Genomic DNA, 21437 nt, shown 5'->3' on the forward strand with positions numbered 1-21437 from the left:
CAAGAGCATTAAAGGCGACGGAGTTGATGCCTTTCATTACTTGCCGAATACGATCGGCCTCCGGCATGTCCTTTTGGGCGCGGCGGCAGAGGGCCAGAACGTCTTCAATGTACGATGTGTACGATTCGTCAGGCCCCTGGATGCGGGTAGCGAGCTTCTGTTTAGCTACCTCAGAGCGTCCTGTAGAAGTGCCGAATATTTGACGCAGCTGCACCGTGAATGCTGACCAATCAGGAAAGTCGCGTTCGTGGTTATGATACCACGTCTTAGCAACCTCCTTCAGATAAAAGGGTACATAGCGCAGCTTATGTGCCTCATCCCAGTAATTGCAAGCACTGGTACGGTCGTAACTGTCCAGCCATTCTTCTACGTCCTCACCGCGAAGGCCAGAAAACACTGGAGGGTCTCGTTGCGAGGTACTCACGGTGTGGTGAGGCCCAGCAGGCTGAGCGGGTGGTGCGAAGAAGGCGGTAGGGGGTGGGTCGTTTTGCGCCATCACTGTTGGCAAGCACAGCCGTCGACCTGATCGGAGCTCCAGGGGTGACCGGTAGTGCACGAGGACTTGGGAATCACAGCACGCTCCACCACTTGTGAGACGACGTCAGGTACGAAGGAGCGACCGTTTTATTGTCAACCCAGACGCGCGAGCCAGCAACCGAACAAGCAGCGAGCCGCTACGATGATGATGATCACGGTGCTTTGTATGCGCAGGTGAAAGTGAAAATGATGAGCAACACAATCAGCGCTCACAATATATATATATATATATATATATATATATATATATATATATATATATATGGGAAAGAAATGTATACCTAAGGGCTCGTTTTTCCGTGTTTTGACACCATATTAATGAGATCTAACAGACAGTCGATGATTGATATGTGGGGTTTAACGTCCCAAAACCACCATATGATTATGAGAGACGCCGTAGTGGAGGCCTCCGGAAATTTCGACCACCTGGGGTTCTTCAACATGCACCGAAATCTGAACACACGGGCCTACAACATTTTCGCCTCCATCGAAAATGCAGCCGCCGCAGCCAGGATTCTATCCCGCGACCTGCGGGTCAGCAGCCGAGTATTTTAGCCACTAGACCACTGCGGCGGGGCTTAAAACAGACAATAATGCCAAGGAATGTACAGAGGAAGTTATTAGAACCAATGCAATGTAAATAAAAAGAATGAAAAGTGGGTGAAAAAATAACTTGCCATGTATATATTAGAGTTACCACTTGAAAAAAGACACGCCGTATTAAGATACACGATGGAGCTGGCTGCAAATATTGAGAATTTTAGCCCTCCTGGTCATCTTAAATTGTGCCCGTTTCAAACTATTTTTGTTTTCTCAGAAATCAATTTTTCATGTATTTTTCGGTAAGCGAACAGTCGTACCTCTCTTGCAAATAGTCATATTTATTGCAGCTTTGCACACTTCCTTATATAGGCGTGCAAGATCGTGTCCCAAGATTGAATATGACATATGTGGTCTGTGATATGGCTGCGAAGGATCCACAGTGTATGGTATGTATGGTACACCCCATACACCATGGCCTCACGAACTCATGAAGTCGTTAAGGCGTGGGTGGCCTCTCCGGTTGGCAGTGTAGTGCTTTGAAATTGTTATCAAAAAAAAAAAACAGAGGGAGAGGAAAGAAGGAAAGTAAGAAAAAAGCGTGTAATGTCAAATTCGTGGTCAGCGCACGGTGAATGTGTTGTGTATGATAATGTCATCGGTCTCATGCTGCGATATACAGGTTTTGTGTACGTACAACAAAAACATAGTATTGGCTCCTGATTCTAGTTCTTTGATGTTGCTTCGTAACACGCTCACTCACAAGAAACATCTCATAACTTACGTCACCACAACTTCATCTTCAATGCTTGTTGCACCATGCTCCATTTTGTTTCAGATTCAGCACGAATGCTTTCTATAATTGTGATGCAAATGAATGCCACTTCCAATGACCAACATAAAGGCTTTGAGTATATTTATTTATATTACAGTGGCATCGCCAGAAATTTTTTCAGGTGGGTTAAACCATGGTTGATGCATGTGCGTGAATTTGTATGATTGCGTGTATTCAGAGTCGACTATGAAAGTGATGCACATGATTTCATGACGCAACTATACATGGCAATGTGATAAATAACAAAGAAAAAACAGCGCAAAAGTCTGACAGGATAAAGTATAAAGAAGGCACAACTTGACCTCCTCCATCATTTTCTGTCCTGTCATAATTCCGTGCTTTTTTTTTTTCTGTAGTAAGAATAACCAACTATATACCCTCAGCCTCATCCTAAGCAAGTGTGGTAAAATTCGTCGGGCAATGCGTTGGGGGGTCTGCCCTTCTAGTACAGCCAGTCGCAAGTATATTTTGGGCAGTGCAAGCGAAAGACATTCCTCCACGTGAAACTTTTTTTTTTACTATGTAACACGACGTGATGAAGCATTTGATTGAGCAGCAATATGCTAACAAGTTTTACGTGAAGCTTGAAAAGAATCTAACTGACACATTCCAGATGCTGCGAAAGGCCTTAAAGAATGACTGCATTTTAAGGTTACAGTCTAAGAGGTGGCACAAGGCGTTCAAGGAAGGCAGGGAGGAGGTCTCCAACGAACCCCTTTTCGGACACCTAACAATCCGCCCAAGAATGTGAATGAGCAAGTGGCGCATTGAAATGATGCTCATTACCATCTTTGACATTCCAAGAATCACCCATTTTGAGTTTGTACTACAGGAATGAACTCTTACGTCATATTATGCAGTGTATCTCTGACGTCATATTAACGCGGATCGCTAATGGCGGACGCCAATGAGCGTCTCTTTCGCATGCTCGATATGCCATAGAGTTACGTGTTCCTCGATAAGCAAAGAGTCTACACAGGTCCACTCGGGCTGATGACACAGTTAGCGCATGTAGCTGCCGATGGTGCAGCATTGTTGTTGTAAAGCGGCCGTTTCACGACCCGTTTAAACTCTATACTTCTCATTACTGAAAGTACTTCGACCAGCCATGGTGTCACGGTGGTAATGGGGTTGCAGAATAAAATCTGGCTGTGACAGCCGTATTTCAATGAAGGCAACAATGCTAGAGGCCCGTGTACTTGGATTTGGGCACACTATAAAGAACCTTAGGTAATTGAAGGTTCCAGAACCCTCCATTACAGTGTCCCTCACAACCACATTCTGGTTTTGCTACATAACCCCTGCTGGAAAAAAAAATTGCAAGAACTTGGAACATCATTCAGAAAACGGGCCCGCTTACCGTTGCAGCAATGAATTAAGAGATTCCAGGTTACGTCGAACATACTAATATGCATGTGCAAACATAAGCAAAGCAATTATTTTCCAGTGCTTAGCACCATAGCATTGGGAACTCTCACTTAATCCCCTTTCATGGTAAACCAAACCTTAAACTTTTTTGAACATCTGCATTGTCACCTAAGAAATTCTTATGCATAATAACTTCCCTATAAACTCAACAGCCAAAGGTTCTGAAATCATTATGCACATTAAACCTTCATTGTGTGATTTATGAAACCAGCAAAAAAAAATATTTTCAAGCTTTACATAGCAACCTTGCATTGATTCCGCACTTACATTATCTAAAATTCAACTTGAATACATACATACAGGTATGTTGCAAATTTGCAGCATGCCACAAAAGCAAGGATCTTGTAATAAAAACGTACTTAATAACTTTGTAACATGTCGTGTGCTACCTCTTGGGTACGCAGACACCAACGAAATTATAGAAGACTGAAGTTACATCACTCAGGCGAGAAAATATGAAACGAGAGATGTTCACATGCATCGTGCTTTCCACCATCAGCTACACAACACCTGCTTTGAGCATAAAATTCTTGACACATCACAGTGCTAGATATTTCCTGCTGTAAGCTATGTTGTTTGTGAGTACTTCGCAACTGGCGTTAAAGGCGGCACACATTTCGTGACTTGCTTGCTCAGAGTTTTCTGGAATGTCGCATATTGGCGGCACACGTCAGTAAAGGTTTTTGTAAAAGATCACCTTTTAGTACAACGAATCAGTGATGTAACCTCCACATTAGAAACACTGGCACCCCTGCCCTTCTAAGCTTCATTTGAATGACGTCTTGAGATATGGCGACTGAGGGCGATTTTCTGTGAAAAGGATTCATTGCAGTAGATGCAGGAATACGGACACTCTCCTGTGTGGGTACGTAAGTGTACTGTGAGGTAGGATTTCAGTGTAAAGGATGCATTGCAGTGAACACACGAGTAAGGGCGCTCTCCCGTGTGGGTGCGCATGTGTAGCTTGAGGATGCTTTTTTGGGAAAAAGACGCATCACAGTGGCCACAGGAAAAGGGGCGTTCGCCGGTGTGGGTGCGCATGTGCTTCACGAGGGTGTCTCTCTTCAAAAAGGCTGCACCACATTGGTCACAGGAAAACGGGCGCTCTCCAGTGTGGGTGCGTACGTGTTCCTTGAGGTGAGACTTTTGTGAAAACGATGCATTGCAGTAGAGACAGGAGAAAGGACGCTCTCCTGTGTGGGTGCGCAAGTGTTCCTTGAGGCCGTTTTTCCGTGAAAAGGATGCATTGCAGTGGGTGCAAGAGAAAGGACGCTCTCCGGTATGGGTGCGAATGTGCTCTGTGAGGCGGATATTCGCAGTGAAAGCAGCAGGGCACAGGTGACACTGGAAGCGATGCTCCATTGTGTGTCGGCGAAGGTGTTCTTTCATGTTTCTCTTAATCTTGGTCGTATAGGCACACTGCCGGCAGGAATGCACATCATCTTCTACAGAGACGAGCAAATGGTACTGGTCACGGAATGCCCCAGACAAGGAACCTGCATAGCCACAGGAAGGCAATGCAAATCATAGATCCCACAACATACATATAACTAGATTTGAGCAGCAAAATAACAAGGGTTGCTGCACGTGTTACTTTAACAAAACAGTACATTGATTCAGGACATGCCTTATACAAGTTGCCATCTATCTATGCACACTCTTACCTTGATCGATGCAGGTACTACCAAATTTCAATATTAGTACACCAAGATAGGCAAATTTCTCTCTGTAGATAATATTATTTCAGCAGTTTTACTTGACAAAACCACACGATCATGAGGCATACTACTGCATAGCTTCAGAAATTTAGACTAGCTAGGGCCCTCTATCGTGCACCTATGTCTAAGTACATATGTCGCTTTCGTGTCGCACTTCAGTTCCACCGAAACGCGACCGCTGCCGCCGATACAGAACACATGTTCTCACACTAACTCGTTCAACTAATTATTAGTGTTTTGCATAAAGGTATCTATATGATCAAGCAGAGGAAAAGCACCAAATAATAAAATATGAGCAACATTTAATTTGAAACAAACAGGATAACTGCATATTGTGCATTCATTAAACACTTTCTTTCATTTCACTGCTATAACGCGTCTGCAATAAGCCTGAACCTAATGAAACATGCACGACATTGGATAATAATATTTAAGAAGCACTCCTCAGTTTATTGCAATCATGCCAAAGATAACCGAAAAGGGTGTACGTTACCTTCACAGAGAGTAATTGCATTCGCATCATGCCGATCATCCACCCTCGGCTTCTCGTCCCACAATGCCGTAACTCCATTCGAATAATGCCTGTGATCAACAATCGGCTTCAAGTCCGCAGTAATTACTTCATTGGCATAGTGTCCGTGATCAACAGATGGATCCACGTCCTCCGTAACTTCATTCCCATGGAGCCCATGATCAACACTCGGCTTGTTGTCCACCAATGTCATAACTTCATTCGAATAATGTCCGTGATCAACTAACGGCTTCAAGTCCACCGTAACTTCCTTCGCATAATGTTCGTGATCAACGCTCGGCTTCACGTCCGACGCATATTCATTCGCATAATGCTCAATGTTCGGCTTCACGTCCGTCGTAACATCGTTCGCATAATGTCCGTGATCAACAGTAAGAATCACGTCTACCGCAACTTCATTCGCATAATGATTTTCGCCAATTAAGTCTTCAGCACTCGATTTCACATCCGCCGATGCACTAGTCGCTGTCAAAATGCCGTCCATTGCACCACTGCCTCCTTTACTTAGGAGGCTATGAAGAATAGAGAAGGCCATTATTACACACGTTTCACCTAGAGAACGTCGCCCGTCGCGGTTTCACTTTATGCAACGGTCAGGAATGAAGTTACCACTCACACCTTGAATAACTAATGGAAATAACGCCAGGATAACACTTCCAAAAGCCCCAGATCTGCGAGACGCATAGGTAGCATAGTTTTCTGGCTATTATTGGCTATATTTATTTTTTCGCGGTTGTCAATGATGATGGATGTTGCCAAAAATACTCTCTACTGGGTTTTCACGTATCAAGCCAACTAAATGAAAGAAATTTTTTTCAAAAAATGTCGTTTTTGGTGTTTGCTTATGTTGAATTCTTGTCATTTTTGGTGAACAGAGATTCTGTGTATACACTTTTATGGAAAAGATACACGCAAAGAAACCACTGGTCAATTACGAAACCAAAACTGTAAGTGGCTTGTGTACATCACAAGAATAGTTTGATGAGCAGTATTTTGTTGGTTACCTAACAGCAATCATATGAAGTGCTCAGCATGTCATAATTATCTACAGGCATCGTGAACGCGTAACTTGGTACAGGTGTTGTTCACGCTCAAGGACACTTATGTGAGTATGTGTGAACCATCAAACTTATTCAATCGCTTTGTTAAATTATGTACTCTGTCGTTCTCTCTTCAACGGCTCTCTACAGTATCTTGCAGTGCTTGTCTACGGCCCACGGCCACCTGGACCGGGCCACAGAACACCTACCTGTTCACCTGGCGGGCAGGCGGCCGTGAGCGGCGCTTGAAAGATGAGAGGGTCGCGATGTGTATGGATCCCCACCCACCCCTCTCTCTCTCTCTCTCTTTTTTTTTTTTTTTTTGTGGTAGGTCGTCTCACACAACTTCCTCAATCGTTTTTTTTTTCATTTGCCTTTAGCTAGGGATATTTTTACGCCTGTATTTTTATTAATGCTAAGCCACTATACATGCTGCATAGAGTTTCATGCACGCGCACCACATCATCATCACGTAACATCAGTTTGTGGGGAACTGTTTGATTTTACTCAAGCAGGTTTATATAAACATTAACATCCTTAATTTGAGTATGGCCTCTAGGACCATTATATGACGCCAAACGCCTACGTCTTTTTTTTTTTTTTTTTTGCGGTCTGTCGATTGTCGCAAAGTACTAGGTGTTTTCTGATGGTCCTGTAGGCAGTCGCCAGAGAATGCAGGCCACGCGCTCACGTGTTCCCTTTCATAAAGGAAGACATTGTACATGTGTGTGTCATTTCAATGATGGCTGTTAAAAATAAAGAAGTGGTACAGGGGCTTGTGAAGAGGCGCGAGAGACTCGGAGAATACGAACTAAGCAAGAAGGCGAAGCTGGCACTGACAGAGTAAACATCGCCGTTTAGAGTAGAGACAACGGGTCCTTGTTTTTAACAATAAAAACCAGAAGCACATTTGATATTTTTAGAGATATTCAGATTGAGCCTGGCCCTTACACTGGAAAAGCGTGCCGCACAAATTATTAGCACCGCAGCGCTGCTTTAAAGTGCATAGTCCTGACACTGATGCTGAAAAACCACACACACACACATATATATATTGTACCGAAGCATAGTGGCGCCAGCTCTGTGCCAGCGTGAAAGAAGACGTTGACGCCCGTGTGTGGCTCGTGCTTGCCGGGTTCCTGCCTGTACCAGCTTGTTGCGGCTAACTTTTCTCGAATAATAACCTGTGTTTTCACGCAACATTGCTCGTTGCATTTGGTGGAAACGTGCTGGGTAACGTCCTGGAGCTCTGCAGCCGTAAGCTACCATCTCAGTCTGCGATGACCGAGCGCGTCGATCCCCCACAAGGCTCTTCCACACTGCCACCTGTCATGCGTTCTGGTGAACTTCGTCTGCATGACCCACCAGTATACAACGGCACTGAAGATCAAGATGTCGAGGACTGGCTAGCAGATTACGAGCATGCCAGCACGATTAACAAGTGGGATGACCCTGCAAAGCTGACTCACGTCATCTTCTACTTGACGGATTTGGCCAACCTGTGGTTCACCAACCACCAAGCCGACATCCCCACCTGGTCAGTTTTCAAAGAGGCCGTCACCTCGTTTTTCGGTCGTCCAGCCATGCGTAAGCTTCGTGCTGAACTGGGCCTGCGGGGACGATTTCAGCGAAATGGTGAGAGCTTCACGAGCTACATTGAGGATGTGATCAGCCTCTGTAGGCGAGTTGATGCGAGGATGAAGGAGGCTGACAGAATAAAGAATATATTTAAAGGCATTGATGTCGACGCTTTTCATATGCTCCTCGCCAAAGACCACAGACCGTCACGGCCGTGATTCAGCTATGTCAAAGTTTCGATAAGCTGCGCAAGCAACGAATTTCTACACGTCGCGCTAATACGGAAACTGCTTATATTTCGGCTTTGGAGTGCAAAAGCAGTGGCCCCTGCTACAGCGTGTTAATGCCTCAAATTCAACAGTACATCCGGGAGGAAGTTGCTCGACAGCTCTCTCTTGTCGCCACCATCAACGAGACCCCCACAACACTGGACCACTCACTTCGCCGTGCTATTCAGACGCAAGTTGCCGAGGCTCTCCCTTCGCCCGCGTCCCCAATATCAGTGGCTGCACCGCTGACCTATGCAGAAGCCGTCCGCCGACCTCCTGCCGAACCGCCGCTCCCTTCATACGGTCCAGCCACCAACTACTACAGGTCACCAGTTTCGGTTTATCCAGTAAATCGGCCCTTTCCACCACCCCGAGCACCAGTAAACTCTTGGCGTACTCCGGATAACCGGCCCGTCTGCTACAACTGTGGTATTCCAGGACATGTCGCGCGTTACTGTCGTCGCCCTGGATTCTATTTTAATGATGTTCAGCATTCTGGCAACATACCTCGGCAATCAGAATCGCATGTGACACCCGATTCACATGACCCCCGCTCACGTCGACCAGACTTCACCCCGTCTTCGGACTCCTTCCCCCATGCTTCGCCGTTCCAACCACGCCCAGGAGGAAAACTAACTGTTGCAGTTCCCGAGGCAAGAGCTGCACCACCGATGAAATTTCCAAGGCCTCATCTTTCGCCCCCTAACGAGATTGCCGTGTTTGTGGACGGTTTCGCCACAACTGCTCTTGTCGACACAGGTGCCGCTATTTGTATAATCAGTGAAGTGTTATGCCGCAAACTGAACAAAGTGACGACTCCACTGGTTGAAATTTCTTTACGAACAGCGAGCTCGCAACACGTCCAACCTTTTGCCACATGCACTGCTCGTGTTGTGATTCAAGGAGTGCTTTACATCGTTGAATTTGTCGTCCTTCTGCATGCGTCTCGTGAAATCATCCTGGGATGGAACTTTCTTTCCGCTAATCATGCGGTTAATAATAATGAGATGTAACAGACAATAGTGCATATATATATATATATATATATATGTGTGTGTGTGTGTGTGTGTGTGTTGCCGCTTGAGAAAAGACACGCAGTATTAAGATACACGATGGAGCTGGCTGCAAATATTGAGAATTTTAGCCCTCCTGGTCATCTTAAATTGTGCCCATTTCGAACCATTTTGTTTTCTCGGAAATCATATTTTCAGGTATTTTTCGGTAAGCAAACAGTCGTACCTCAATTGCAAGTAGTCATATTTATTACAGCTTTGCACACTTTCTTATATAGGCATGCAAGATCGTGTCCCAAGATTGAATATGACATAGGTGGTCGGTGATATGGCTGCGAAGGTGCCCCAGTGTATGGGATGTATGGTACACCCCACACACAAGGGCCTCACAAACTCATGAAGTCGTTAAGACGTGGGTGGCCTCTCCTGTTGGCAGTGTAGTGCTGGGAAATCGTTATCAGAAAAAAAAAAAGGAGAGAAAAAAGAAGGAAAGTAAAAAAAAAAAGCACGGAATGTTAAATTCGGGGTCAGCGCACGGTGAATGTGTTGTGTATGGTATCGTCATCGGTCTCATGCTGTGATATACAGGTTTTGTGTATGTACAACAAAAACATAGCATTGCGTCCTGATTCTAGTTCTTTAGTGTTGCTTCGTAACACGCTTGCTCACAAGAAACATCTCACAACTTATGTCACCACAACTTCATCTTCAATGCCTGTTGCACCATGCTCCATTTTGTTTCACATTCAGCATGAATGCTTTTTATAATTGTGGTGCAAATGAATGCCACTTCCAATGATCGGCATAAAGGCTTTCAGTATATTTATTTACATTACAGTGGTGTAGCCAGAAATTTTTTCAGGTGGGTTAAACCATGGATGATGCATGTGCGTGAATTTGTATGTGTGCGTGTATTCAGAGTCGACTATGAAAGTGATGCACATGATTTCATGACGCAACTATACATGGCAATGTGATAAATAACAAGGAAAAAACAGCGCAAAAGTCTGACAGGATAAAGTATAAAGAAGGCACAACTTGACCTCCTCCATCATTTTCTGTCCTGTCATAATTCCGTGCTTTTTTGTTCTGTAGTAAGAATAACCAACTATATACCCTCAGCCTCAACCTTAGCAAGTGTGGTAAAATTCGTCGGGCAATGCATTGGGGGGTCTGCCCTTCTAGCACAGCCAGTCGCAAGCATATTTTGGGCAGTGCAAGCGAAAGACATTCCTCCACGTGAAACTTTTTTTTTACTATGTAACACGACGTGATGAAGCATTTGATTGAGCAGCAATATGCTAACAAGTTTTGCGTGAAGCTTGAAAAGAATCTAACTGACACATTCCAGATGCTGCGAAAGGCCTTAAAGAATGACTGCATTTTAAGGTTACAGTCTAAGAGGTGGCACAAGGCGTTCAAGGAAGGCAGGGAGGAGGTCTCCAAGGAACCCCTTTTTGGACACCTAACAATCCGCCCAAGAATGTGACTGAGCAAGTGGCGCATTGAAACGATGCTCATTACCATCTTTGACATTCCAAGAATCACCCATTTTGAGTTTGTACTACAGGAATGAACTCTTACGTCATATTATGCAGTGTATCTCTGACGTCATATTAACGCGGATCGCTAATGGCGGACGCTAATGAGCGTCTCTTACGCATGCTCGATATGCCATAGAGTTACGTGTTCCTCGATAAGCAAAGAGTCTACACAGGTCCACTCGGGCTGATGACACAGTTAGCGCATGTAGCTGCCGATGGTGCAGCATTGTTGTTGTAAAGCGGCCGTTTCACGACCCGTTTAAACTCTACACTTCTCATTACTGAAAGTACCTCGACCAGCCATGGTGTCACGGTGGTAATGGGGTTGCGGAATAAAATCTGGCTGTGACAGCCGTAATTCAATGAAGGCAAGAATGCTAGAGGCCCGTGTACTTGGATTTAGGCACACTATAAAGAACCTTAGGTAACTGAAGGTTCCAGAACCCTCCACTACAGCACCCCTCGCAACCACATTCTGGTTTTGCTACATAACCCCTGCTGGAAAAAAAAAAACTGTAAGAATTTGGAAAATCATTCAGAAAACGGGCCCCCTTACCGTTGCAGCAATGAATTAAGAGATTCCAGGTTACGTCGAACATACTAATATGCATGTGCAAACATAAGCAAGGCAATTATTTTCCAGTGCTTAGCACCATAGCATTGGAAACTCTCACATAATCCACTTTCATGGCAAACCAAACCTTAAACTTTTTTGAACATCTGCATTGTCACCTAAGAAATTCTTATGCATAATGACTTCCCTATAAACTCAACAGCCAAAGGTTCTGAAAACATTATTATGCACATTAAACCTTTATTGTGTGAATTATGAAACCAGCTAAAAAAAATCATTTTTGAGCTTTACATAGCAACCTTGCATTGATTCCGCACTTACATTATCTAAAATTCAACTTGAATACATACATACAGGTATGTTGCAAATTTGCAGCATGCCACAAAAGCAAGGATCTTGTAATAAAAACGTACTTAATAACTTTGTAACATGTCGTGTGCAACCTCTTGGGTACGTAGACACCAACAAATTTATAGAAGACCGAAGTTACGTCACTCAGGCGAGAAAATATGAACTGAGAGATGTAGATATGCATCGTGCTTTCCACCATCAGCTACACAACACCTGCTTTGAGCATAAAATTCTTGACACATCACAGTGCTAGATATTTCCTGCTGTAAGCTATGTTGTTTGTGAGTACTTCGCAACTGGCGTTAAAGGTGGCACACATTTCGTGACTTGCTTGCTCAGAGTTTTCTGGAATGTCACATATTGGCGGCACACGTCAGTAAAGGGTTTTGTAAAAGATCACCTTTTAGTACAACAAATCAGTGATGTAACCTCCACATTAGAAACACTGGCACCCCTGCCCTTCTAAGCTTCATTTGAATGACGTCTTGAGATATGGCGACTGAGGGCAATTTTCTGTGAAAAGGATTCGTTGCAGTAGATGCAGGAATACGGACGCTCTCCTGTGTGGGTACGTAAGTGCATTGTGAGGTTGGATTTCAGTGTAAAGGATGCATCGCAGTGAACACAAGAGTAAGGGCGCTCTCCCGTGTGGGTGCGCATGTGTAGCTTGAGGTTGCTTTTTTGGGAAAAAGACGCATCACAGTGGCCACAGGAAAAGGGGCGTTCGCCGGTGTGGGTGCGCATGTGCTTCACGAGGGTGTCTCTCTTCACAAAGGCTGCATCACATTGGTCACAGGGAAATGGACGCTGTCCTGTGTGTTTGCTTAGGTGTTCCCTGAGGTCACGCTTTCGTGGAAAGGATGCATCGCAGAAGAGACAGGAGAAAGGACGCTCTCCTGTGTGGGTGCGCAAGTGTTCCTTGAGGGCGTTTTTCCGTGAAAAGGATGCATTGCAGTGGGTGCAAGAGAAAGGACGCTCTCCGGTATGGGTGCGAATGTGCTCTGTGAGGCGGATATTCGCAGTGAAAGCAGCAGGGCACAGGTGACACTGGAAGCGATGCTCCATTGTGTGTCGGCGAAGGTGTTCTTTCATGTTTCTCTTAATCTTGGTCGTATAGGCACACTGCCGGCATGAATGCACATCATCTTCTACAGAGACGAGCAAATGGTACTGGCCACGGGCTTCCGCAGAAACAGAACCTGCATAGCCACAGGAAGCACAGCAAGGCAATGCAAATCATAGATCCCACAACATACATATAACTAGATTTGAGCAGCAAAATAACAAGGGTTGCTGCACGTGTTACTTTAACAAAACAGTACTATGATTCAGGACATGCCTTATACAAGTTGCCATCTATCTATGCACACTCTTACCTTAATCGATGCAGGTACTACCAAATTTCAATATTAGTACACCAAGATAGGCAAATTTCTCTCTGTAGATAATATCATTTCTGCAGTTTTACTTGACAAAACCACACGATCATGAGGCATATTACTGCATAGCTTCAGAAATTTAGACTAGCTAGGGCCCTCTATCGTGCACCTATGTCTAAGTACATATGTCGCTTTCGTGTCGCACTTCAGTTCCACCGAAACGCGACCGCTGCCGCCGATACAGAACACATGTTCTCACACTAACTCGTTCAACTAATTATTAGTGTTTTGCATAAAGGTATCTATATGATCAAGCAGAGAAAAAGCACCAAATAATAAAATATGAGCAACATTTAATTTGAAACAAACAGGATAACTGCATATTGTGCATTCATTAAACACTTTCTTTCATTTCACTGCTATAACGCGTCTGCAATAAGCCTGAACCTAATGAAACATGCACGACATTGGATAATAATATTTAAGAAGCACTCCTCAGTTTATTGCAATCATGCCAAAGATAACCGAAAAGGGCGTACGTTACCTTCACAGAGAGTAATTGCATTCGCATCATGCCGATCATCCACCCTCGGCTTCTCGTCCACCAATGCCGTAACTTCATTCGCATAGTGTCCGTGATCAACACACGGCTTCGAGTCCGCAGTAACCTGATTCGCGTAGTGTCCGTGATCAACACACGGCTTCACGTCCGTCGTAACTTCGTTCACATAGTGTCCGTGATCAGCAGTAAGCTTCACGTCTACCGCAACTTCATTCGCATAATGATTTTCATCAACCATGTCTTCAACCTTCGGCTTCTTATCCGTCGATGCACTAGTCGCTATCAGAGTGCCGTTCATTGCACCATCTCCTCCTCTAGATACACGGACGAAAGTCTAGACAGGAGCACAGAACACCTATACACTATCATTTAGGATAGGAGGCTATGACCACAGCCTCCTAGATTTACTTGCCTGTCGGATTATCGGCGGTCACTTAGGAAGCGGCCGTCGTCGGAACCCCCCTACTTAAGACAACCGTTTAATGGGCCTAACAGCAGCGAGACAGCAGCCAGTGGTTTCACCAGCAACTGCAGCATATTTTCCCTTCCTCCATGAGCTGCAGCAGCACGAGCCTCCGCCACAACAAACATCTCTTTTTTTTTTTTTTTTTTGTCGTTTCTATTGCAAAGCTCGTATTTGTCACTACATAATTTTTTACGTTTTTGGAGCATATGTGAAACAAAAATAACGTATAAAAATATTTCAAAAGGCGTAAACGCAATTATATTTAACCCTGCGTAAGTAACGCCACCGTACATAACAGGCGTTTTGCACTCATTCAACAGGCAACCCCTTCAATACAAGGCTTGTTGGTGAAACATTTGAAAGAAATTTATGTGGCGCGAGGCGAAAAAACGAACACAGGAAAGAATATACTGAGAGGACAGAGCGCTCTGTCCTCTCAGTCTATTCTTTACTGTGTTCGTAAGTCAAGCGACGACAGGCTTTTCTCTCTTCGTTTTACTCTATGGTCGAGACTCGAGAGCAATCATCTCCAATCGACACCATTCGCCCCTACCGACCATAGAGTTTCTTAATATCACGTGCTTAATATACACTAGGGGGAACTCTGGCGCAAGTGTTTATGGGAGCTGCCATAGAGAGAGCTGCAATACACGGCGCGTCAGCGAGGATGGGTAGTAGACACATTTGTCTAATTTTCGCACTCCTGGCCTGCTTCTGGCTCCGTATGTGTTCGTGTGGCTTGAAGCTGTTTTTTTACAAAAACATAAATTAGCAAATGTTCACCGTTTGCGCTTCACAACCTTATAATTATAGGCTTACCATTTTGAATTAAGACACTAAGGTCAAAATGGTTCGTTTTTTTTTTTTCAAAACAAAACCGTAACTAGCATTAAACGAAGCCGCAAGTACGATTCGTTCTCACAAGTACGAAGACTAGGCAAATGTGTATACTACCCATCATTCCCATCATGGAGGAGGGAATGATGGGTAGGAAACAAGGAGGATCCTTCCTCCGGTATCCTTCCTCCGTGATTCCCATGGTCGCTGAACGATCGCAGTGCCAGAGTGCCATCTAGTTATTTTAGTTATTTTTGGGAAACTCTATGCTACCTACCCGACTCATCCGAAGGCACACCAGTTTCCGAAGCCGCTCGGTATGCGGAAGAATGTCGACAATTAGCTCGCGCCCTTACAACGCAAGAACAAGGGCTACAAAAATTTCGCCATGACGATGGACGGTCTCACAACCAGTTTTCGCCCAACTCTCTTGTTTGGCTGTGGGTGCCTCCCGCTGCTGCTCCTGGCATAGAGTTGTCATAATTTTGAGAAACTCTACGGCTCCTGGTGCATCTACAAAGTTCGTCAGCAGGTACCATGGGCCTTAAAGCGTCATAGAGAAAACTTCCGCTGTCGACTACCTCATCGAACCCCTCACGCCTACTCCGGACCTGCGTCGCCGAGGACGCGAAATCATGCACGTCGATCGTATCAAACCATATCACGAACCACTTCTTCTCACGACACCTTAGAACACCTACTTGGCGCCGTCTTCAGCGAAGGGGAAAAATGTAATGATGAATATAGTGGATCATGCATAGCTCGGAAAACACATCGCCAGTACGCTCGTGCCGGACGTTATCGCTGCTTTCGCTGGCTAGGCCTACGCTCCTACCTGGTTTCAAACAACAGTTCTGACTGTCACAGTTCTTTATTATACAAGGCATAGCCTCTAAAATCTGAAAACGTCAAAATTGCTCATCTCAAAGGCCAAGTACAAATAGCTTTATTCCTACGTAGGTAGCGCAGTCACAGAGACTACTGCTGCGGCGCACGGGCCACCCCGCAACAGCTGCTGAGCCGCACAGATGTGACGTCATGCATTTTTTTTTTTGTTAGGCGCTTTGTTTGAATAGTCGGAGAGTTTAGCGGTACACCTAGACGTTATGATAGAAGCCGTCAAAGCTACGTCCAAACGTAGAAGTAAAAAAACAAGTCTGTAATGTCCCGCGTGACATCAATGCGAAACTGGCTTGTTAATCAATCCAAACCAATTAGCAGCTGGTGCGTAGTTCGTTAGAGTGGCACAACAAGAATTGGTGAGGTCGGTGGTTCGAGCCTTGGTGCAATCTTCATTCGACTCACGCAAAATTAGCTATATTTATTATGATAAAGTGTTTTGCGAATTAATGCTCTTCATCGGCGAGACGGAAAACACACGAAAAACTCAAATGCAGCTGGCTGCATTGGTTTCTCCGGCACACATGTCTGGAATGTTATTTCCACGGTTTATCAAAGTTTTGATGACAGAAAGGCGCATCGCAACGTAGTATTAGTAAACTTTTTTATGTCGTTCAGTGTACTATCACCTGACGAGGTAACCGGCAGGCCGCTTCAAAATACTGACGAGCCACCGCAATGGTCTAGGCGATCATCACTTGATAAATGATGCCCACGGGGAAGTGCGGACGGCGCTAGCCTATCTGACTACAAAACAGCTTGTCTCTCTTGCTTAATAACACGCACGCCCTCTGACAGCACGAATCATTTACGTAGCAACAGATGAGAACGGCCGTACGTGTTTGCACTTAACAAAACAGCCGGCAATGCAGTAGCTTTCGCCTTCGGAGATCACAGGCTGCGTAAGAACACTACAATAGAGTTCTTTTCATTCTTCGTAAGAACACTTTGCAGACGACGGACAGGGGTTTCATGCATGTGCGTCCGGTCAGTCACACGTTAACTGTGCAAAAGCATTTATTTCATCGTCGACCTTGCCCTTCGCGACCAGAAAAACTCAGCAGCAAGAATAATTTCACCTTTGACAACACCACGCTTGGCATTGCAATCTAGAAAATGCAGTATGCCCAACAACAATAATCCTCACTTCATACTGAGAAACTTTATGGTGCACACACTCGGATGAAGCTGCGGCGCGGTGGACGGCCGCGCTAGCCCCAACCACCAGGCTTAACTACGCATCCAGCAATCACATGAAGCAGCGACGACACTCCAGTCCTCCTTGGGAGTGGCCTAGGCCATGGCCACGATTTCATCGGAGTTTTCGCCACCCAACACATCGCAGGCGGCTACCATTTCGCAGTGTTTACCTTTCGCAGCTGCAGCGCCCATGGCGCCCCCTGTATTTAAAATACTTGTAATATGTATTTAAATGACAAACCTAGGCTAATTGACTCGTTAAACACCTGCTTAGTAAAATTTTTGTAGGTTTAACACGAATTTACACAATTAACTAGCTTTAGGCAATAATTTTTAAAGTGACGTCACTTTTGTGCGGCGCAGAAGCCACTTCTGTGTGGGCTGGCTGCTGCGCCGCGCGGCGCAGGAGACACTGCCTATTCGATCATAAGAGTTGCTAAACTCCACATAGGCTCCAAGTATCAAAATCCGAACACGGCATTGGCCGAAGTGGTGGATGATGATGATATGTGACTTTGCCCTTCGTAATGGGTGAATATATATATGTTGTGTTCCAGCCTAGGTATATAAAGAAAAGAACAAAAAAAAATATCAAAAGCACAAAGAGGAGTTCACTTTTGGCCCCACTTCCACCACTGTTGGAGCCTTGTCTTTGTGGTGGAAACTGCTTTTGCATTCCCGTCCGCCAAGGCCAGCGCCTTATAGAGTCACTGGAAAAAATTTCCAAGCGCTCAAATGTCTCCTGTACCGCTCCGCATGCTCTGCATAGGGACGAGTGAATGTTTGGGTCAAAGTGGCTACGGTATGTGAGCGTGCGAAGCACTCCCGCATGCGCTTCTAACAGTAGCTTACTTTCCACCACTGTTGTCATACACAGATATCGGGACAATGGCCTTTCTGTATGTGCGATACAGCTGAAGTGTACTCTTCTGCTGCATCGAGATTTCCCATTGCGCATTCTCCTCTTCGCGTATCCGTTTCCAGACTGCTGCGGAAAACTTGTGCTCCGTGGTCTCGATTGTTGAGAGGTCCAACATATCGTATTTGCGTCGAAGGAAGTAGACTCTGTTCAACCACTGTGTCCTGAGTCCCACGAAGTACAGGTAGCGGAACATACAACGGGCTCACTGCTGAACGTTCATGAAGCGTAGGTGTCCTTCATAAATGATCTTGCTCGTGGCTTCCCGCGCCACGTACGTAGACCAACCCATGTCACTCTGGATAAACTCCACTGCAACCATTCCATGGCAGCACAATGCCAAACGGCCCACCTCCCTTTGGCCTCGCTCCAGCCACTCACGGTTCTTGCTGGACAGGCATATGATGGCGTTTGCAAAGGTCAGACATGGTACATGGATCGATTTCCACAGACCTCGCACCAATTAATCGTTGCAGCCGCAGAGGCTTCTCCAGCGCAGAATGCAGCTCGCACTCAGCCGCAATCGATCCTCGTGCCCCGAGAATGGGTCTTTTCCCATGCCTATGGTCACCCCCAGATGCCGGTATTCTGTTGAGAAAGGCAAGAAGTTCTAACGGGAGATTTGTGTTCACTTCTCCAGAAAATTGGACAACAGCTGACTTTTGAGTGTTAAACCGAAGGCCTAGGTCTGCCAAATGGAGAGCTGATATTGCCACCAGCTGTAGGTCTTCTGCCATAAGAACAATATTATCGGCAAAAACCAGCCCTTGCAGTGTCCATACTTCGGGCTGCCCTTCCGAGAGGAATTTCATCTGGAAACCGATATTTGACTGGATGAGCGCACTTTTTAAACCTGATGCATATAGCATGTAGAGCAGTGGCGAGAGCGGGCACCCCTGCTTGAGTCCTCTGCGGACCGTAACTGGCTCAGATGCCGTATCTGCCTAGCGTGCAACCACCGAACAATCGGCATAAAGGCAACGCAGAAAGTCTATCCATTTTTGTGGCACGTACAGCTGGGTCATGCGTTGCAGCATTAGGTCATGTGGAACGCTGTCGTATGCCTTCGAAACATCTAGGAAGCATGTGGGTAGATGGCAGGATCGTTTATGTGCAACCTCAATGCACTGGGTAACCACGAAAAGATTGTCCTCCAGGCATCTGTTTGGGCAGAAGTCATTTTAGAGTTCTGTGAGGTGTCTGCTACTTTCAGCCCATCTACTCATCCGTGCTTTAACTACTTATGCAAATAGCTTGTATAACACACAGTTATGGGCCTGTAGCGGCTGAGGAAACTGCTGTCAGCGCTTTTCTTGGGGACTAGACATACGCAGCTTCGCAACTAGTCTTCGGGGATGGGGTTTCCTTCTATAATAATACCCGTGAAGATAGAAGCTAGATGTTCCCTCGCTATCTTTCCCAGGCACTTTACCAGACCTGCGGGTATATCATCCAGCCCATGTGCCGTCTGTGATGCTATTCGCGCTAGGGCATATTCTAGCGCTACTCGTGTGACTTTCCATTCACGGTCTGTTTCCTGTGCATCCCCTGGGGCTGGTGGTATATGTACTTCGGTCTCTGCGACTGTCACCAGAGCTCGGGCTCCGAAAATGTTCTGGATGTACTCAGTTATCCTTTTTTGACATCGGAGAACTGTTCTCCAGTCGCCTAGTCTCGGTGGGTTGGTCGTGAGGGGCTTTTTCTGTCCAATGTCGATAGATATCTCCAAAAGTTCTGCATTCTACTACGACTTGGTGTTGTAAGCTCCTTGATTTTCTTGTGGTCGCTTTCTGCAATCTTGCGTTGCACTAGTTGTTGCATGTGCCACTTCAGCCCCAGGTACTTGTGCCACACCTGCTCGCAATCTTTAGCTGGGAGGTTCCAAATGGCGCTCGGATGCTCTCGATTTGCTGCCTGTCGGCCTTTCAATGCCTCTTTCTCCTAGGTGTCCCACCAGGGTTTACGCTGAACACCCTTGCGAGAATTCACACGAATCTCACGTCTGCCCATTATGTCTTTCAGTTATTTGATGAACGCTTCATACGTGACTGAGCCATCTGGATTATTGTGTATATCGCTAGCTTCAAATGTCGTAGGCTTCTACTGGTAAGAACCACCTTGCCGGGCTGCGGTGTCGGCGTTGGGTTTTATGATAGGGTAAGGCTGTGAAATTTAGCTTCATTCTGTTGTGGCCACTCCTTACACTGTATTGGCCTGTCTCATCAACATGCACTCGGGCAATGTGCATTGACAGTCTTCGTGACACAAGGGATAGTCAATACATGACTGACTGTTGCGCACACACCACGTGACCATACCCTCACAGTCTGGTCGGAGATTGGTGACTTCCAATGCCAATTCTTCTGCTAATTGTACTATAAGGGATCCGTTGACATCCTGGTACCCATCAAGAGGTTGGATATGTCCATTAAAATCCCCCATCAGGAGTACTTGCTTTCCTATGGCCTATCGGATACATCCTTTTTTTTCGATAGTGCGGCAGTTCCCAGTATCTTCAGCGCGTGCGACGCTGAGGTACACCACCCCAACAAGCACTGGCATACCCAGAAGTTCACTGGAAATCCACATGTGTTCGTTGCAGGGACCCTCCAGCCTGGTCCATGTGGTATTGCTGTGCCACAGCACTCCCACGCCTCTTCCTTTGCGGGATCCCGTCGTTCTGTTGCAGCCTTCCCAATGCCATTCTGCATTTGGAGGTGGCTCCTCAAGGTCTCGGAGATGTGTTTCAGCCACAGCAAATAAGGTGAAGTCTTCTGCCTGGATAGTCCGAAAAATTTCCTCCCATTTTAACATTTTGCTCGCACCATGTAGGTTGAGGAAGCCTACATTGACTACAGGTGTATGCTTGTGTCTTTTTGGAGGGCGCCTACGTCTCATTGGCGTATCTTCATGGCCATCACGAGGTGATGGCACACCAGCTCCCCTACAGTGTGATACATGATATTTGGGGGGTCTGGGATGTTAAATGGGAAAGTTGGAGTCTGTGCCCATGCTGGAAGTCCTGGCAGTGGGCTTGGATGCTGCGAGGTCATAGGATGAGGCGGCATGTGCTGCAGCTGCTGGGGGGGGGGGGGGGGGGGGCGTCCCCATCTTTCGACATTGTCCAGTTGTCTTTCAACCTCTGTGAACTTTTCCAGTGGTGGCGTCGTGGTGTCTGCAGCCTTGGTTGCCTGTTACCACTGTTCTAAAAAAAC

The 21437-nt window shown here is 45.8% G+C and overlaps 4 protein-coding genes across 6 annotated transcripts in view; 2 read left to right on the forward strand and 2 right to left on the reverse strand.

The window, feature by feature from the left end:
- Positions 1-1978: 1978 nt before the first annotated feature.
- LOC119163809 (uncharacterized) lies at positions 1979-6293 on the reverse strand. The gene is made up of 2 exons (XM_037415879.2): positions 5552-6293; positions 1979-4836 (listed from the first exon to the last, which is right to left on the reverse strand). Exons 1-2 carry the CDS (start codon positions 6123-6125, stop codon positions 4100-4102), a joined length of 1311 nt encoding a protein of 436 aa, XP_037271776.2. The 5' UTR covers positions 6126-6293; the 3' UTR covers positions 1979-4099.
- Positions 6294-6321: 28 nt separating this feature from the next.
- Positions 6322-9497, forward strand: LOC142771751 (uncharacterized). Of its 2 annotated transcripts, none has more exons than XM_075873616.1 (2): positions 6322-6695; positions 6781-9497. In XM_075873616.1, the coding sequence occupies exon 2, from the start codon at positions 7911-7913 to the stop codon at positions 8424-8426; it is 516 nt and encodes a 171-aa protein (XP_075729731.1). In that variant the 5' UTR covers positions 6322-6695; positions 6781-7910; the 3' UTR covers positions 8427-9497. The 2 variants fall into 2 exon arrangements, with proteins under 2 accessions (XP_075729731.1, XP_075729730.1); XM_075873615.1 differs by having other exon boundaries at positions 6328-6695.
- A 2331-nt stretch (positions 9498-11828) lies between these two features.
- On the reverse strand, positions 11829-14503 carry LOC119163811 (uncharacterized). The gene is made up of 2 exons (XM_037415881.2): positions 13883-14503; positions 11829-13158 (listed from the first exon to the last, which is right to left on the reverse strand). The coding sequence occupies exons 1-2, from the start codon at positions 14196-14198 to the stop codon at positions 12422-12424; spliced, it is 1053 nt and encodes a 350-aa protein (XP_037271778.2). The 5' UTR covers positions 14199-14503; the 3' UTR covers positions 11829-12421.
- Positions 14504-15279: 776 nt separating this feature from the next.
- The window catches only part of LOC142771753 (uncharacterized), a 41173-nt gene continuing 35015 nt past the window's right edge, over positions 15280-21437 (forward strand). Inside the window, exon 1 of one of the 2 annotated variants that reach the window (XM_075873618.1) lies at positions 15280-20986. In XM_075873618.1, coding sequence (XP_075729733.1) covers positions 20684-20986 — 303 coding nt within the window. In that variant the 5' untranslated portion in view covers positions 15280-20683. The remainder of the gene's footprint in view (positions 20987-21437) is intronic. The other variant, XM_075873619.1, reaches the window with a different exon arrangement.

This window comes from Rhipicephalus microplus, chromosome 9, assembly GCF_043290135.1.
Source record: "Rhipicephalus microplus isolate Deutch F79 chromosome 9, USDA_Rmic, whole genome shotgun sequence".
In the NCBI taxonomy this organism is placed as follows: domain Eukaryota; kingdom Metazoa; phylum Arthropoda; class Arachnida; order Ixodida; family Ixodidae; genus Rhipicephalus; species Rhipicephalus microplus.

Bases quoted from the DNA above. Each gene is read 5' to 3' on its own strand.
- LOC119163809 (XM_037415879.2), bottom strand. From the start codon at position 6,125: ATGGCCTTCTCTATTCTTCATAGCCTCCTAAGTAAAGGAGGCAGTGGT. The intron at 4,837-5,551 runs GTAACGTACACC...GTGGCTATGCAG, and splicing joins TGCAATTACTCTCTGTGAAG to GTTCCTTGTCTGGGGCATTC.
- LOC142771751 (XM_075873615.1), top strand. From the start codon at position 8,552: ATGCCTCAAATTCAACAGTACATCCGGGAGGAAGTTGCTCGACAGCTC.
- LOC119163811 (XM_037415881.2), bottom strand. From the start codon at position 14,198: ATGAACGGCACTCTGATAGCGACTAGTGCATCGACGGATAAGAAGCCG. The intron at 13,159-13,882 runs GTAACGTACGCC...GTGGCTATGCAG, and splicing joins TGCAATTACTCTCTGTGAAG to GTTCTGTTTCTGCGGAAGCC.